General features: G+C 29.5%; 1 protein-coding gene across 1 annotated transcript; it reads right to left on the bottom strand.

Annotated features, from left to right (window-relative positions):
* Positions 1-6,529: 6,529 nt before the first annotated feature.
* On the bottom strand, positions 6,530-7,940 carry LOC107957492 (transcription factor MYB8). The gene is made up of 3 exons (XM_016893001.2): positions 7,447-7,940; positions 7,222-7,351; positions 6,530-7,137 (listed from the first exon to the last, which is right to left on the bottom strand). Exons 1-3 carry the CDS (start codon positions 7,577-7,579, stop codon positions 6,555-6,557), a joined length of 846 nt encoding a protein of 281 aa, XP_016748490.1. The 5' UTR covers positions 7,580-7,940; the 3' UTR covers positions 6,530-6,554.
* Positions 7,941-18,130: the final 10,190 nt, after the last annotated feature.

Here is an 18,130-nt window from a genome sequence, read left to right as displayed (position 1 = left end):
AAATCATTAAAATTCTAAAAATTACCTAAATTTCTTATTCACTTTTAAAATTTTTAAAAAAAATTCATAATTTTATAAGAATTTTAAAAAAATAAGGAAATAGTAAAAAAATCATAAAAATAATTGAGGAAGGATTAATTTATATTGAGGTTGAAAAGTGATTTTGAGAAAATAAAATATTTATTTTAAACATGATGTTGTAAAGTAGATAATATTTATTTAAATTCATTAATATTATGATATATGAAATATATAAACTTAAATTATAATAAAAATATTAAAAATAAGTTATTAAGGAATTAATATTATGATATAGGTAATGCATGAAATATATAAATTTAAGTTATAATTAATTACAAAAATAAATATAATTGACTCTAATATAAAGTATCATCATTTTCATATGTTATTTTTAGTACGATGCCAAGTTATTATTTTAATATTAATAAATATTCAACTTAGATTATAGTAGAAATATAATAAATTAATTTATGGTAATTCATTGTTAATATTGTTGTATATAAAATATAAATTTTAAATTTTTTATAAAATTAATATATATAAATTATATCTTAATTTTTAGTTTAGTTAACTATTTTTGCATACGTATATAAAAATAAAAAAATATATAAATATCTAGTATCCAAACTTTTTCAACATCCTTCTATGCCTAGTTGAAGGAAAAGGCCTAAGACAGAGACTATTATAAAGGTTAGCCTTCGCCATGGATGATAGCTTAGTCGGTTGGAAGGGATGAGCAAAAAGTAGTCCTCTAGTATTTACCAGCAGCATGGTTGTTTAGCATCAGTTGGTGAACTAAAAATTGATTGATATATTAGTTTTAAGAAAGGAATTAGATCAACTGAATCACAAATCGAGAACCGACTAAATTAATGGAGTTTGATTTTATGTTTTTAGCCCAAACTAGAAAAAAATTCAATTTTAAACCGACTAATTAACTGACTCAAGCCCAACCCAAATCAGGGAAAAAAAAGGAATTTGTAATGTATAACTTATATAGTTAAGTTTGTTAATGTTCTAAATTTGTAAAGTAAAATTGATGTTTACGTCATTATTGTTATTCAACTATATTTTTAACTTTTATAGTATAATTATTTGTTTAAAGAAAATTTGAAAATAAGAAGAACAAAAATTTTAATAATTTAACTAATTTAATCACCTATTTAATTTTAAAAACATTAACGAATAGATAAAAGTTTAACCTTAAGAACAATTGAAGTAGAGTTATGTGCCACATAAGGATTGTACGTTGAAGATAAACACATAATGATATAATTGGACCTTAGGAACAACTTGAGGGATAAATGAGGTTAAATGAAATGTAGATGCATATACCAAAGTACATGGCAAGCTCTTGGTCCACCACAAACAACAATACACTGGGAAATTAAATATTGGCAGGCCTAAACTAAGGTCACTTCATAACCATCCTTAAGGCAATCGGTATACCAAACTGAGCCGAAAAGACCTTACTAGCTTGTGGCCACCGATTATGGCCTCCAACAATGACACTTATCTGATGCAGGCAGGGAAGGTAAAAAGGTCCAATATGCTAAGCTGTATATCCCAATTTACTAGGTAACGTGTAATCTGTAAAATCTATCCAAATATAAAAAAATTTTAGTTGGTGTGAAAGCAAAGGAACCAAGAGGAATTAGGCAGCAGCTTAGGTATGGCTAAAATTAAATAAAATCGACTTTTCTTAAAAAGAAGGTGAGGCCATGTTTGGGTGCCCATTTCCGTTCCCCCATTAATGCTGGATTGGAATCTCATTCTCCTACCTAACTGTATCACCACATGTCCCCATGTTCTTCCCTACCATACCCTCTTTTGGTTTTACTTCAACTACCTACCTTTAACTGCATTTAAAGTACTTTATCAATACAGTACTTTTAACTAAAAAATAAATATAATTAATTGATTGAGCCTTAGTTCGATTGATATAAATATTATTATCAATATAATAAAATGTAAATTTGAGTGTGCTGAAATATATTATCTTCCTATTTATGAATTGGGAGAGATTATGAGTTAATTCTAAATATTATATAAAAAATAAATACCATAATAACTTATATTAAAATTGTTAAAATAATAATTTACATAAAAAATCTACTTGTAACTAACGAAATGTTGTGGTTTCTTTAATGATATTTTCTTTTTGTTTAAATACAAGATTCGGTTACCTACCTCCCAAACATGTCACATGCTGTTTCTCTATCTCTTCCCATTTTATATTTCGCTCTCGTCCAATCAATCAAAGATGCTTAAATTCCATTTTTTTTATTAATAATTTACTTTAATTATCGTAATTGTCTGCCATTGACTTTCTATTTAGGAATTAATAACTTTAAACCTTACTCCATTCCATTAGCCTCACCACTCGGCATCACATGATGTCTATTTCGTCTGTTTACGTTATAAGCTAACTTGTCACAATATTTTTAAATGAATTTTTATTACATTTGATCATTTTCTTACACGAATTTGATTCTATTATATCATTAAAATATTAAACATAATCACAATACAAATGTACAAAAATATATTAAAATATATAAATTAAAATTCTTTTAAGGTACTTTTAAACTAATAAAATCAATTTAAAATTTAAATATATATACGCATGAATTATGAAATTAAAAGAATTTCATTACCAATATATTATTATATTAACGTTCATTTGACTATTTTCTAATTGAATTTAATTTTATTTCTTCTGCATATAAATTCTATCCTTGATTTCTATGTGTTACTTAACGAAAGTGAACAGAGGAAGAAGATGGTAACTGAAAGAGGAGGAGAGGTGAAAGTTGGGAGAGAGGTTCTTGTTATGGAATAATAAGGGAATTGAGGAAGAGAGAATATAGTAAGTCTGTGTCAGCTATTTGTATGACTCTTTTATATTGGGAGATAAATTTGGATACGTGTTCCAAATATAGTGGCTAGTAATCAATTACTCTAACTCTCCATGTGGTCCTCATATAGTGATGTCTAATTCTAAAGTTCTCCAAGGTGAGGTTCAGAAATTAACCCCAAATTTGTAGTGTCGCTAGTTCAATGGGAAACACATGTATAGTTCTCTATGAGTACATTATGAGATCTGCAGAATATATTGAAAGGTCCACGAGATTTGCTACATGAGATATAATAGTATGGTATTTGAGATTTTGAATAATTAGTTACTTGTTGTTTGTAGTAAAAATTTAAGTTGAATTTTTGTTTTTTTAAAAATATACTTGCAAAAAAAAACATAAATTATATTAGATTCATTAATAATAGATTAAAATCTCATGATTGTTCATGACACCTAGGTTTGGTATCAAACTTAGGTAACAACTAGGCTAAATGAACACTTAAATTAATTTACATTTGATATGATAACTTTAGTATATATATAGATATATAAATTTAACTTTTATCCTTGAATTTAACACTGAGTTTTAGCTATTGAGACATTAGTTTAATGACCGAATTTAGGTTATAGAAAAAGAAAAAGAAAAAGCATAGAAGGGTATATCTTAGATGAAGTGAAATGGTGCTTTTAGGTGGAGAAAGAACCGCCATCGTTAGTGGACCCTCTTTTAAGATACCATACACGTGGGTCATGTTTGATTAAATTCATAATTTAATTATTTTACTATTTGAACAACTAATCATGACATTTAACCACATGATCCTACTTCCCAATCATGTTTTAGTATATTGTTGATGATGAACATCAACATCTTTGGTTTTTTAGGATTCAGCTTAAATTCCCATTTATATATAATTATTATGCCTCACTCTCTTGCATCTTCATCCATAAATTGTCGATTTTCTCCATTATATTGTAACTTTATATTAATTGTTCCCACATATCTATATATTTTTGTACTTTATTTATACTAACCCTAACCGGGTTAAGAAAATTACATTAATTTTTTGGTTCCCCTACAGCTACAAAAACCAATGATGTGATGGTATTCAATTTTTATTTTTTTGAAATCTATTGGTCTTCGAAAACTATATTGAATTAGGATTAAATTTTAAATTAAATTAGGTTAGATCCTTATACAAATGCAGAACTCTTCCATAAAAATCAAACCTAAAATCTTACTTAAAAAGTATCTCTCAAACTCAACAAACGTTATACATGAAGCTTTTAAAACTTTGGCCCACAATCAAATTCATTCGTTCCAACTTATTTATTTTAATAAAAAATTATTAATATATATTTAGGATTAGATGAGAGTTGAATATTCATTAATGTAAATATGAAAGGTGTTTGAATTCCGGACCTAATCTAAAATATCCATCGCTTTTTACGAGGAGATTCCTCCAAGACAGGGTTTTATCTTTGCAATTGCATATATTCTTCTCGTTTCAATTCCTCCAAACAATGCCCAAATATATTTGTGATCGAATGCAAAATGCTTTTAGGATAAATTCCTTTCCATTGTCTAATATATCAATCCAATTACCCCAAATGTTATTTTACCATTATTTTTAATAGAAAAAAAATGCCAAACACTGTTATATAGATTAAAATATTATAATATATGAAATATCAATTTTAAAGTATTTTTAACAATTATTTTTAAAAATAAATTAAAACGTATAAATATTAAAATTACATATAAACATAATTTTTTAAAATTAATAAAATATTATAAATGATAGAAATAATTTATTCCAACGAATGTTGTTGCTGTTGTTATTATTACTATCACCACCATCATCACCATCATATCATGTTTGTATTATTTTGATATATATTAACAAATATTTATAAAAATAATTTAGGATAATCCATTTATATTATGATATGTAAAATATAAATTTTAGATACCTTTTAAATAATTAATATAAATTATTTTTAAATTTTAATTTGAATGTATACATTGAGATTAGAAAAACAAAAGCAATATTTTATTATTGTTAAATTAAGAATAAAATAATTTAATATAATTTGATAAGTTTATTAGAGTATAATTGGATAAAGTTAGTATAATAAAATCTACTTTCTATATTTTAGACGGAACATGGAAGTCCAAACATAAGAAATTATAAATATTAATTTACACTTTATATTCATGTTGAATTAGAATTTGGTTATAATTTAAACTATTTAAATTTATAAATAATTATAGGAGTAAGTGAAAAATAAAAAAAAGAGAGATAATGACTCCACTTCATCAAGTTCTACCGGCATATATTTGTCCAACTTATTCTTTTCTTCCAAACAAAGGATTAAAATAAGAATTTCATTTTGTTTACTTCACCGCTCACCGCCATTGCGGTGCAATCAGATTAATCCTTCTGTGTTTTATATTAACTAACAGTTTATTCATTTTTTAGATTTTTAATTGGTGTTAAAATTTTTTTATACGATAGTTTAAATTCATGGTTCAATGTAAATTAAGATTAGTGTGAAGTTTTTATGTGTTTAATAGTTGGTGTATAAATTTATATGGTAATAATATATTAAATACAAAACCATTTATTAATTATTTGTCATCATCATTATCATTAAACAATTACCCTCACATGGATAACTCTTAATCCACATCAAAGCTGCACGTTGACATCAATAACTTTTTAGTAATAATTTTTAGATTTCATTTTGTTTTCACATTTGAAGTTTTCCAATTATGAAATAAGGTTAAAAGAGGATAATTTGATTATGTTGTGCTATATGTGTTAACTTATTAATTTCAACATTTAAAAATATAAAAAAATAGCTTTTAATGAAAATAAACAAATAAAAATAAGATAAATTACATTAGTCACTAAATTATAAGTAAGTTTTTATTTTAATCATTTAATTAAGAAAATTATGATTTAGTCATTAAACTATTCAAAAGTTTTTATTTAAGTTATTAAGCTATTAAAATCAATGTTATATAAATTTTTTTATTCGCATTGCCTACATCCATTAAGAGCTCTCTTTCTCCTCTTTTATAGTTCAGTTTCTTTTCATAAAACTTTTATCTCAAATCTCATTGATTGTCTGAATGATTTGGATCTAAAGTATGATTTTTTATTCGTTGATGGGTACTAATCCACCATATCAATCGTTAAATCATCGCTTGAAACTCATTAGCAAAATCTTTTAACTTAAATAAAAACTTTTAAATAATTGAGCAGCTTAAATAAAAACATATTTTTTTATAAAAATAAAAATTTATCCATAGTGTAACCATATAGTAAAAGATAATAAAACCATTATACATCAGTTGATTTAGTTACGTATTTTAATTGTATTTATTTTTTAAAAACGGCAATTTATATTAATTTTATTTTTTATAAAATTCAAGGAAATTTTTAAATGTTATGGGAGCTTTATTATTATTATTATTATCAAATTGGATATAGTGTAATTTGAAATTTCTTTTTCCTTCAACAAATTCAATAATAAAGCATAGCAAACATCTTGTGTTTGTAATTTAGCTTGGGTTAGTAAATTAAGCATTCATGTCTACCTTTTTCTCAAAACAAGAAAAATAGAATCATATTGAGCACTATATGAATCCCAAGGTCAACAATATGTATTAAACCCATTTGTACTTTTGACAGTTCCTGCAAATTTCACTTGTTCCGAACCCTAACTGCCAACACAAACAGACTGCTTTAGCCGCCATAGCCTGTCCAAGAAACTGGAAATTGCTTTTGTCTAACAGCGGTTTGGATTCGGCTGAGTTAGCAGTTGAAACCCCGGTTGAGTTGTTGTTCTTTCCGGATGAACTAATCCCAATTGATAGCTCCAAATCTAACTCTTGACTATTACCTGCATACTTGTCCTCCTGTTGTTGTTGTTGTTGTTGTTCTTCATCAGTAGTCATTCCACTGCTGCTAGAGTTTCCTTCTTCAATGGATTCTGCTTTGGCCTTAACTTGAAATTCATTGAAATTGAAATCCCGAGATGGGTTTGGAGCAAAGTTGGATTTTGAAGCTTTAGGTACGTTCCTGAAATCCAATTCAGTGGATTTATTGGTGTTGGTGGGTTGATTGAGTGGACCATGATTTTGTGGATCGATTCCTCTGCTTATAAGCTTCCTTTTGATGTGCGTGTTCCAGTAGTTCTTGATCTCGTTGTCAGTTCTTCCCGGTAATCTCGCAGCTATTAAAGACCATCTGCCATTAGAGATTCAATCTGTCAGAAAAAAAAAGAAATGCAAAAGTTGCTTAATTTCGTGAAAGAAGAATAAGAAGTCTCACTTGTTTCCAAGTAAACTGTGGAGTTTAATGATAAGTTCATCCTCAGCTTCACTGAAATTTCCTCTCTTAAGATCAGGCCTCAAGTAGTTTATCCATCTTAACCTGCAACTCTTACCACACCTAAGCAGTCCTGCATATATAATTCAAGAACCCAAATTACTAAAAGAAGCAAAAAAGAGAGAGAGAGAGAAGAAAGATTTGGGATTATTGGGTTAATATTAGTACCAGCAGCTTTGGGGAGGGAACGCCAGCAACCTTCACCGCGGAGACGGATGTAGTCAATGAGGCGTTGGTCTTCCTCTTTGGTCCAGGTACCTTTATTGGTATGTGCCTTTTCACAACAGGGTGATCGTCCCATGATAATTCCGATTAAGAGAACAACTTTGGGATATGCATATATGTAGGGGGTGTTTTGTTTGAAGGGAAAGGACGGATGCAATAATTATTTGAAAGAAAAGGGGAGCTTGTTTTTTTGGGAAAGGAAGTGTGAAGGGAGGATTTATTATAGGGAGGGAGGGGAGAGAGAAAGGTGGGTTCCCAGGGCCAATATATAGTCTATATTGTGCTGTTATTATAACTCGTAATTTTGTTTAAAATATTGATTTAAAAAAGTGTAGATTATAGTTTTGGAGGAGAGGTGGGATTTGACCAAGTTGGTAGGATAGAGGAGAGGAGAGGAGAGGAGAGGCAGATGGGGCTGGATTTGGTAGGTATGTATCTATCCACTTTTTACTCACTTTCATTTTTATTTAAAGGCCTTTGTTTTCGGGTTCTTTTTTGTGGGAGCACTTCTTTTCTTTCTCTTTCATTTTGGGTAACGGGTTTGCTGTCATTTCAAAATCCAGATGTTAGTGTTCTTCTCACAATTAAAATATCTAAAAGGGTGTTTTTATTAAAATAAATAAATATGCATTTCATTCTCTCTATTTCATATACCATGCATTATTTTAATTTTTACTATTTTTAACTTTAATTTTTAATGTGTTTTTATCCTGATTAATACTTAAAAAAAATTATCCTTTTTAGGTAACTAAAATGAAAGCAACTTGAAAGTTGAGAGATCAAAATGAAAGTGTAAACATGATATGACGTATACAGTCAATCACTGTTAAAGATTTAATAATTGGATGACTAAAATAAAAGTATCCTAAAAGTCAAGTGACCAATTAAGTAGTTTACCTTTTCTTTTAACAGTTTTAACTTTTTATGATTTAACTATTTAAGAATATATCATGTGATAAAATTGCCATATATCATCACCTAAACTTATTATGAAAATTTTAAAAATATAAATAAATTTAAAATTAATGAAAATATTTAAAAATTTTCTAAAATTCTAAAAATATATAGTTTTATTTTAAAAAAAAATCTAAATCTAAATCTAAAAATTGAAATCTCTATTTTTTACAAATTGTAAATACAAATACAAATACAAATATATATTTGTCCAACTACAATATTAATCAACAAATATAATACATAGTGATTAAAAGATGAAACCAAAGACAAATAAATTCCCAAAAAACCAAACAAAACCATAAAAAATAAAGCACATAATGTGAGAGAGACTCACACATAGCAAATATAGATGGTGAAATTAATAGAATTCCATAACGTATCAAAACTCCTAAATACATTTAAAAAAAAAAATGAGAAATTTGTTCTCGAAGCCTATAAGAATAAAAAAATGTAAACTCTATGAGAGAATAATCCATTAATATGAAAGAACACAAGTTTAAACATTATAACTAACACTGTTAAGAGGTGCAACCACCGTCCTTATAATATATAATTAAAAAATTCATGCCCAGCTAACCGGTTTTTTCCAAATTTTAGGCGCCAAATCAAATAGATTACGCCTATAATCAATCTAGCATTTTAAGACCTTAGAACACTTTTTTGCTCCAAAATTGCTCTAGAAATTTATAAACAACCCGACAACTTTCTGAAATTTAGGAATGGATTCAGAATGACTTCTTTTTTAACCAAAATAAATATCAATTCTTCTTCACTAATTTTTTTTCTTATCAAATAAATTAATTTAATATTTTTTAAAAAGTATGAATAATTTAATTATAAATTTTTTTTTAAAAAAAATCACACTATATAAAAATAAACACTACTTTGCAATATGCAATATTAATATTATACTAAAAAATTCATAAATATTATTATAATTTCAAAAATTAAATTAAAAAAACTTAGCTTTAGTCTTATTTTTCAATACTAGATATCCTAAATTGCACGTTCTACATTTTCATAAGCTTAAATTCATCAATGATAGAACCTGTTGAAAATTCTCAATAGGTCTTTCGAGTAAGGAGCTGAGAGGAAGATAATTTGTATTTTTTTTACTCTGTGCTCTCAGTCTCGGCCTCAAACTCCTTTATTTTTCTCTCGGCAATGTTGGTACCTTATCAGAGGAAGATAATTTCTTAGTAAAATATACAAATCAAAATACAAGAAAATCACTAACCTAATATGTATGAGTATGAGCATGAGCATGAGCTAAATCAATTAATCTTAGAATTCAGCTTTAAAGTCCATATTGAGTTTATAAGTTTAGTCTTTTAAAACCCATCATATATTAATATTTGATTATTATTAAAGCTATATAATTAAAAAATGAAATTTACTTTCTTAATATAAAATATGACATTATGGCTTAAGGGGGAAAATCATATGAAATACAATTTGGCCTAAAGGAGTTAATGTTATATAACATAGACACTAAATCTAAAATACATGATAATTTATATATAAAATTTAAAAACTTTATTCAAACCATCATCTTTAAATCTCAAAACATAAACTCATAAATCATAATCACTGCTCGAAAAAAAAAAACCCAACAATTTTTCGACAATCTCTACAAATTGCTATGCTAATATCCCTTTCGAATCACATTGATTTTTGTCTCTTTCTTTCAAAAAAAAAAATTATAATCTTGCTTATGATTCTAGCGTTTTCTCCCTCCCAACCACTCTCTTGAAAACATCAAAGAAAATCATGTTTCAGTATATATCATATTTTGCAATCTAAAGCTTTTACCTAAAGGTTGAAATCACTGAAACAAAATATGGAATGTTAAGATTTTAAGCGCCAACTTGAAAGAATGATGAAAAAAAAGAAAATATTTATGTGTTGAAGGTAAAGAGTTTATTAATAATTTTAGATGGATGACGTTAAGGTTTTGCGAAGGATTTCTGGATTCAAGCTCAATTTTAAAAAAGAAATAAAATTAGTAGAGAATTGAAAGAGAACGTAGCAGGAGAAAAGTGTGAATATTCCTTTGTCCATTCAGCATTGCAGTTGCATCGTATAATATTTGACTATATTTCCACGTTCTTTCAATCAACATACTTCTCGAGAAAATACAAAAAATGCCACAACAGTGACCTACAGTAGTAATATTACTTAAAACTCCTTTCTAAGAAAAAGCCTGCATTAATACCCTTTTGTTTGACCAACCCTTGTCCTCAAGGAAACCTATGTTGCAATTCATGTAAAACCTCCCAAGTAGCATCCTCTGTAAAAGCATTAGTCCACTGTGCAAGAACTCGAGTCACTGCTTTATTGCCTGCCGTCCCAAAATCTGACTCGGTTCCTTCACCATGGTTCCATCAGTGCCTAGGGTAGGTAGTTGCTATTAGAAGGTTGTTTCCCGATATATGCTTCTTCAACTGAGATACGTGAAAAGTTCAGTTGACTTTAGAACCTGGTGAGAGTTTTAACTTGTAAGCCATCTTCCAGCTCTATTGAGTAGGTGAGCGTTTGATTGAAACGAGTGAAAAATTTTGAGTTGACGAGTCTTATTTTATTATCTTAATTCAAATTAAATTTTTAAGACGAATCAAATAAAATTATTCAAATTAAATTAAAAAAATTAAATATGTCAAAATGAAATCTTGTTCCTACAATACATGGAGCTCCTAGCTACTTTAATAATCAAATATATATAACCCTTTAATCAAAATTAAATCAACGGTTAAGATTAATATATTAGTTTAATTTAAAATACCCTTTTTATTATTGTCAAAACCCCTTTTTTCTAAAAGATAGACTTATATTTTGAAAATCGCCACCAATTATTTTTGTGAGGTGTGATTGTTTTACCTCGTAATTTGATCGTTTTAATAAAATATTCGATTTACTAAAATAATGAATTTTGGTCTACGAAATTTGAAAAAAATAGGTTTGGGAGTCGATTACGCACGAGGAAGGATTAGCAACCTCGTGACGCCCAGAATTAGTACCTAGTTGATTACTTGATGTCTTAATGCCGAGAATTGAAAATTTGAAGGGAGTTTAAAATACGATCCCTTATTAAAACCTTACTTAACTAAACCAAATTTCATGAAGAATGCTTATTTCAAGTTAATCGAGAAGGAAGGATCATGTTCCATAAGTTAGGACACAATGCCTTAAATCCTCGAGAACGAGAATAAATGCTGATTGATCATTACTTAACTCTTATTTTTTATTTTAAAGTAAATATTCATATCTCGGTTTTAGAAGGAAGTCATATTATGTGAGTTAGGAACACTATTTTTTCTAATTCTAAAATAACGAACATTTACTTCGGTTTAAAAAATTCCCTTTTTATGCATTGCGCGAAAAAAAAGTAACATTTGAAATGACGTGTATTTAATTTATTCGGTATAGTATAGAAACGAGTAAATATATTTGAACACGGTTCGTGACATGGTTGTAGCAATAATAAAATAATAGCGTGCATAAACGAAATGATGATATACAAAAAAAGAAAAAAAAGAAAAAAAATAAAAAATCATACTAATAAATGATGATGATATATCTATAATAATAAAATAACAAATAAAAAATGGCAATAATCATATTATAGTTACAAATTCTAATACTATTTAAATAATAATAGGAAAAATAAATAATAATGATTATAATACAAAAAAACAAGTGTACGAATAGAGAAAATATAAATATCATAATTTTTAAATATAAAAAAGGTAAAACATAATAAATAGATAAATAAATAAATAACATAATATATGCAATTACTATTCTAATTCTAATATAAATAATCAAAACAAAGTAAATAATAATAATAATAATAATAATAGTAATAACGAGTTGTGGTATTTCATTTTGAACTAACTACAGATTTTTGATATCGTGCTGTTGTTTAAATTCAATGCATTGTTAGATGTGATCCTTTCTGGCATCCCTACTGACATATGATCTCTTTCTTCAAGAATTTGCTAACTGCCGACTTTGTAAAGTTGGCATATGAAGCGACCTCTACCCACTTCGTGAAGTAATCAATGACTACGAAAATAAACTGATGCACATTAGAAGCTTTCAGCGAGATCGACCCAATGACATTCATGTCCCACATGGAAAAAAAAAACCATAGAGAAGTCATAATATGAAAAGGTGAAGAAGGCACATAAATTTTGTCTCCATAAAATTGACACTTATAGCATTTATTGGCATAACTGATACAATCCCATTCCATGGTGGACCAATAATATCTTAACCTTATGATTTGCCTAACCATTGTAAAACCATTAGCATGCGTTCTGCAGACGCCCTCATGGACGTCTTCCAAAATCTTCTTGGCCTCAATGGCGTCCACACATCTTAGTAGCACCTGATTTTTTCTTCTTTTATACAGGATCTCCCCATCTAAGACATAGTCATTGGCCAGTCTCATCAGCGTCCTTTTATCATTTTGGGTTGCCTGATCAAGGTATTTACTGTTCTTTACGTATCTCAGTATATTATGGTACCAAGGGTGGTCATCCTTTTCTTCTTCCTTGATGTTGTAACAATGGTCTAGAGCCTCATAAATACTCATCTGAATAGGTTTTACATCCTCTTATTTGTTCATTTTGATCATGAAAGCTAAAGTAGCCAAGGCGTCAACCATCTAGTTTTCATCTCGCGGGAGGTAGCGGAAGGTGATGTCATTAAACTCCTCAATTAACTCAAGAACCAGCCTTATAATTGATCAATTTAGGGTCTCTCGTCTCCCATTCACCTTTGAATTGATAGATCACTAGTGCAGAATCCCCATATACTTCTAGTACTTTGATCTTGCGTTCTATGTTTGCACGGGTACCCATGATGCATGCTTCGTATTCTACCATATTGTTCGTGCAATTAAAATCCAATTTACTAGTGAATGGAAAATGATCTCCATTTGGGGATATCAGGACTGCCCCAGTTCCGTTACCCACAGCGTTTGAGGCTCCGTCGAAGTTTAGCTTCCAAGGATAACCTTTTTGAGAGTCTTCTTCAGTGGTTGCAACATACATTAGATCTTCATTTGAGAAATCAAAGTTCAAAGGCTCATAATCTTCTAGAGATTTACGGGTCAGAAAATCTACTATTGCGCTCCCTTTTATAGCTTCTGATTCACGTAGACTATATCAAATTTGGAAAGCAGTATTTGCCACCGAGCCATTCTTCCATTCAAAGCAGTCGACTCCATCATGTACTTTAGAGGGTCCAGTTTTGAGATGAGCCAAGTTGTATGGTACAACATGTCCTGTCTCAATCTTCAGGCTGTCCAGATCAAAGCGCAACACAACTTCTTGATTGGCGAATATCTTGTCTCACATTTATTGAATTTCTTACTGAGATAGTATATCGCTCTTTCTTTTCCCCTTGACTCATCATGCTAACCAAGCACGCTTCTCATGGAATTCCTGAATACTATCAAGTACAGTATCAGCGGCTTATCTAGGCTAGGAGGCATCAGCACTGGGGCATTGGATAGGTAATGTTTAACCTTGTCAAAATTTTTCTGACATTCCTCATCCCATACACCTGGATTATGTTTCTTAAGGAGACGGAATATGGGGTCGCATATTTCGGTTAATTGTGAAATAAACCTAACGATGTAATTTAATATCCTTAAGGAATCCTGGACCTCCTTTTGAGTACGCGACAGAGGTAACTCCTATATAGCCTTGACTTTGTCTGGGTCAATCTCAATCCTCTTTTCGCTAACTACGAATCTTAGCAATTTTCTTGACCTAGCCCTGAAGGTACATTTTCCTAGATTAAGCTTTAGTAGGAATTTTCTCAATATCAAGAATAATTTTCTAAAAACTTGTACATGATCATTTTCTGTTCGGGACTTCATAATCATATCGTCGAGATAAACCTCGACCATATCATGATACAAAGTTACCATCGCTTTTTGATATGTCGATCCTGTATTTTTTAGTCCAAATGGCATAATTTTAATGCAAAATATTCATCACGTAGTTACGAATATGGTCTTCTCTATGTCTTCAGGATGCATCTTTATCTGGTTGTATCCCGAGAAACCATCCATGAAGGAGAACAATGAGTAACCTGTCGTGTTGTCCACTAAGGTGTCAATGTGAGGAAATGAGAAATTATCTTTTAGGCTAGCTTTGTTTAAATCCTTGTAGTCTACACACATTCATACCTTCCCATCTTTTTTAGGGACGGGGACAATATTAGCTACCCATTCTGAGTATTTAACCACTTGTAGGAAACTATCGTCAAATTACTTCTTGACCTTTTCTTTTATTTTTAACAGAACGTCGGGCCTCATCCTTTAGAGTGTCTGTTGAACTGGCTTGCATTCTTCTTTTATTGGGAGCCAGTGTACCACGATATCAGTACTTAACCTAGGCATATCTTGATACGACCATCCGAAGACATTTTTGAATTCTTAGAGTAACTCAATGAGGTCTCGCTTTGTCTTTGCGGTGATGCAAACTCCGATTTTCACCTCTTTTTTGTCTCATAAGCTCACAATTTCTACTGACTCTTTATGAGGTAGAATCTGTTTCTCATCTTGCTTTACGATCTTTAAAAAATTAAGAGACAAGTTACAATCTCGCTTATCTTCAAAGTCCAAAGGTTCCTCTAGACAGATATCTTGCTCGAAAGGGAATTCTAAGTCAGTAGCAGAGTCGCTCATATCATTGATATTTGGCAATCTGTTATAGGAACGAAGGAAGACCCAAAGAACAAATGAATCTAAGAATAATTATCTGTGTGGTATGAGTATGAATGAAATAAAAAAATAGAAAAATATTTGTCAAGTGGGACACAAAGATGCATTTTTTTATTGATATAAAAATAGTGGACATGTGCCTTTTTCACAAAAGGATTCCTATTGCTCCCAGGCTTAAAGTAACATGCGTGTTCTGAATATTACTTTGAAATGGTCCTAAAAACTACAGGAATCTCCTCCACAATCCACTTGTTCAGGACACCTTCGAGGATGTAGGAACAAATTCCTGATAGTTTTTTTTAGTTCCTACTTCGAAGGTACAAACATCTTTCCTTTCTGAACCTTCGATATCTTCAAAAAATTCCAACTTTTTATTATTCATCAGGCTCTGTACTAGAGTTCTAAACTCGACGCACTTTTGGATTTTATGAAACTTATTGCATGCAATGAAATGTAATGTTAATGAATGAAAAAGATGCATGCAAAAAAGTGTTGATTCTAGTTCAATTTCATTAGAAACATTTTACTAGAAAATAAGTTTCTTTACATAAAGCAGATACATATACGACCTTGCCTTCATATTCAAAACCTTAACTTTCCTAAGAAACAAAGCCAATTCTCAGCTTCGATCTGACTTCGATTCATATTTCAAGCTTTGAACTTCTGGGGTTTGCGAGTGGTCAGCCACTTCTTTTAATCGGACCAAAGCTTCACCCATAATGTGGTCCATATCTCTAAGCTGTCCCTCTCGCAGGCTGTCACCTTTCTCTTGTTGCCTTTTCTCGGACAATATTCGCGCGGTCGTCTTCCACTTTATCAAGAAACCCATTTTCCATGACAAGCTTTCTATTTAGCATCCGAATGTGAATCAACATCCTTTTTATGATGCAAATGCAATGCAATCACAATCAAAACAAAATGAAACAAGCTAGTATATTTCATGCAAAGCTAAAGTAAGCAAGCAATAATAAATAGAGCACCTATTCGGGTGACCACTAAGGTTCGGTATGGTTCTATCTAAGGTAGGTTCTTAGGGCTTATTATATGCAGTTCAGTTCTAAAGTAAGGGTACCTGAACCAATAGATTCCTCGATCCTCACCCATTATAGGCTCATATGGACTGAGTTCAGTTTAGGGGAGTACATTTCCCTATGGCTATATGAAGATGAAGATCTCACGAATACATAGGTACGGATGTATCCCGAAAGTGATCCACTATCCTACACGGAGGTGTAGACCTCACGAAGGAATAATTTCTCACTCCAATTTAAAAAAGCAAAATCGAATGATTATGCAAATGCAATATGCAGAAAACACACAAAAAGAAATTTTGAACCAATAAAACAGATATACTTGATCACTATACAACCCGAGATATCAAAACATGAGGGATGAAATGCAATAAAGGAATCGTAAATTTAAACCAAATTATCAATTTTCGACTAAAAGACCAAAAAGTAATCAACTCGTGGCTTGACTCTATTATATTTTTCCCCAACGAAGTTGCCAAGCTGTCGAAACCCCTTTTTTTGAAAGATCGACTTATATTTTGAAAAAGAAGATGGAGTCGCCACCAATTATTTTTGTGAGGTGTGATTGGGTCACCTCGTAATTTGATCATTTTAGTAAGTTTTAATAAAAGATTTGATTTACTAAAACAATATTTTTTGGTCTACGAAATTTGGAAAAAAAATAGGTTCGGGAGTCGATTACGCACGAGGAAGGATTAACACCCTCGTGACGGCATAATTGGTACCTAGTTGATTACTTAATGTCTTAATATCGAGAATTAAAAATTTGAAGGGAGTTTAAAATACAATCCCTCATTAAAACCTTACTTAACTAAACCAATTTTCACGAAAAAGGCTTATTTCAAGTTAATCGAGAAGGAAGGATCATGTTCCATAAGTTAGGACACAATACAATGCCTTAAATCCTCGAGAACGAGAATAAATGCTGATTGATCATTACTTAACTCTTATTTTTTATTTTAAAGTAAATATTCATATCTCGGTTTTAGAAGGAAGTCATATTCTGTGAGTTAGGAACACTATTTTTTCTGATTCCAAAATATCGAACATTTGCTTCGGTTTAAAAAATTCCCTTTTTATGCATTGCGCGAAAAAAAACGTAACATTTGAAATGACGTGTATTTAATTTATTCGGGTATAGTATAGAAACGAGTAAATATATTTGAACACGGGTCGTGAGATGGTTGTAGCAATAATAAAATAATAGCGTGCATAAACGAAATGATGATATACGAAAAAAGAAAAAAAAATAAAAAATCATACTAATAAATGATGATGATATATCTATAATAATAAATAACAAATAAAAAATGGCAATAATCATATTATAGTTACAAATTCTAATACTAATTAAATAATAATAGGAAAAATAAATAATAATGATTATAATACAAAAAAACAAGTGTACGAATAGAGAAAATATAAACATCACAATTTTTAAATATAAAAAAGGTAAAAGATAGTAAATAGATAAATAAATAAATAAATAAAATAATATATGCAATTACTATTCTAATTCTAATATAAATAATCAAAACAAAGTAAATAATAATAATAATAATAATAATAATATGGGCGAGAATGCATAACCAAAAAGAAATAGAAACATTACACATTTTAAATATTATAAAAAGGGTAATAATATAATAAATAAATAAATAAGATAAAAAAATCTATAAAGGGTTGCTATTAAATAAATGAGGATTAAATTGGAATTAAAATGAAATTAAGGGGACAAATTAAAAAAATAAACTAACAAAACAGAAAAAGGATCAAAATAAAAACACGCGAAAAGGCGCAAGGATTAAATGGAAAATTATCCCAAACTATCTATACGTATCTTTCTAGGGGACCAAATTGAAAATAAAATCAAAATTTCACGTCATAAATTTTAAATAAA

Source organism: Gossypium hirsutum, chromosome A05 (genome assembly GCF_007990345.1).
Source record: "Gossypium hirsutum isolate 1008001.06 chromosome A05, Gossypium_hirsutum_v2.1, whole genome shotgun sequence".
NCBI lineage: Eukaryota > Viridiplantae > Streptophyta > Magnoliopsida > Malvales > Malvaceae > Gossypium > Gossypium hirsutum.
The sequence above is the reverse complement of the archived record's forward strand: the minus strand, read 5'-3'. Positions and strand labels throughout refer to the sequence as shown.

Excerpts from the sequence above, each read along its gene's own strand:
- LOC107957492 (XM_016893001.2), bottom strand. The coding sequence starts at position 7,579 with ATGGGACGATCACCCTGTTGTGAAAAGGCACATACCAATAAAGGTACC. Across the intron at positions 7,352-7,446 it reads TTCCCTCCCCAAAGCTGCTG|GACTGCTTAGGTGTGGTAAG; the intron begins GTACTAATATTA and ends TTATATATGCAG. Across the intron at positions 7,138-7,221 it reads CACAGTTTACTTGGAAACAA|ATGGTCTTTAATAGCTGCGA; the intron begins GTGAGACTTCTT and ends CTCTAATGGCAG.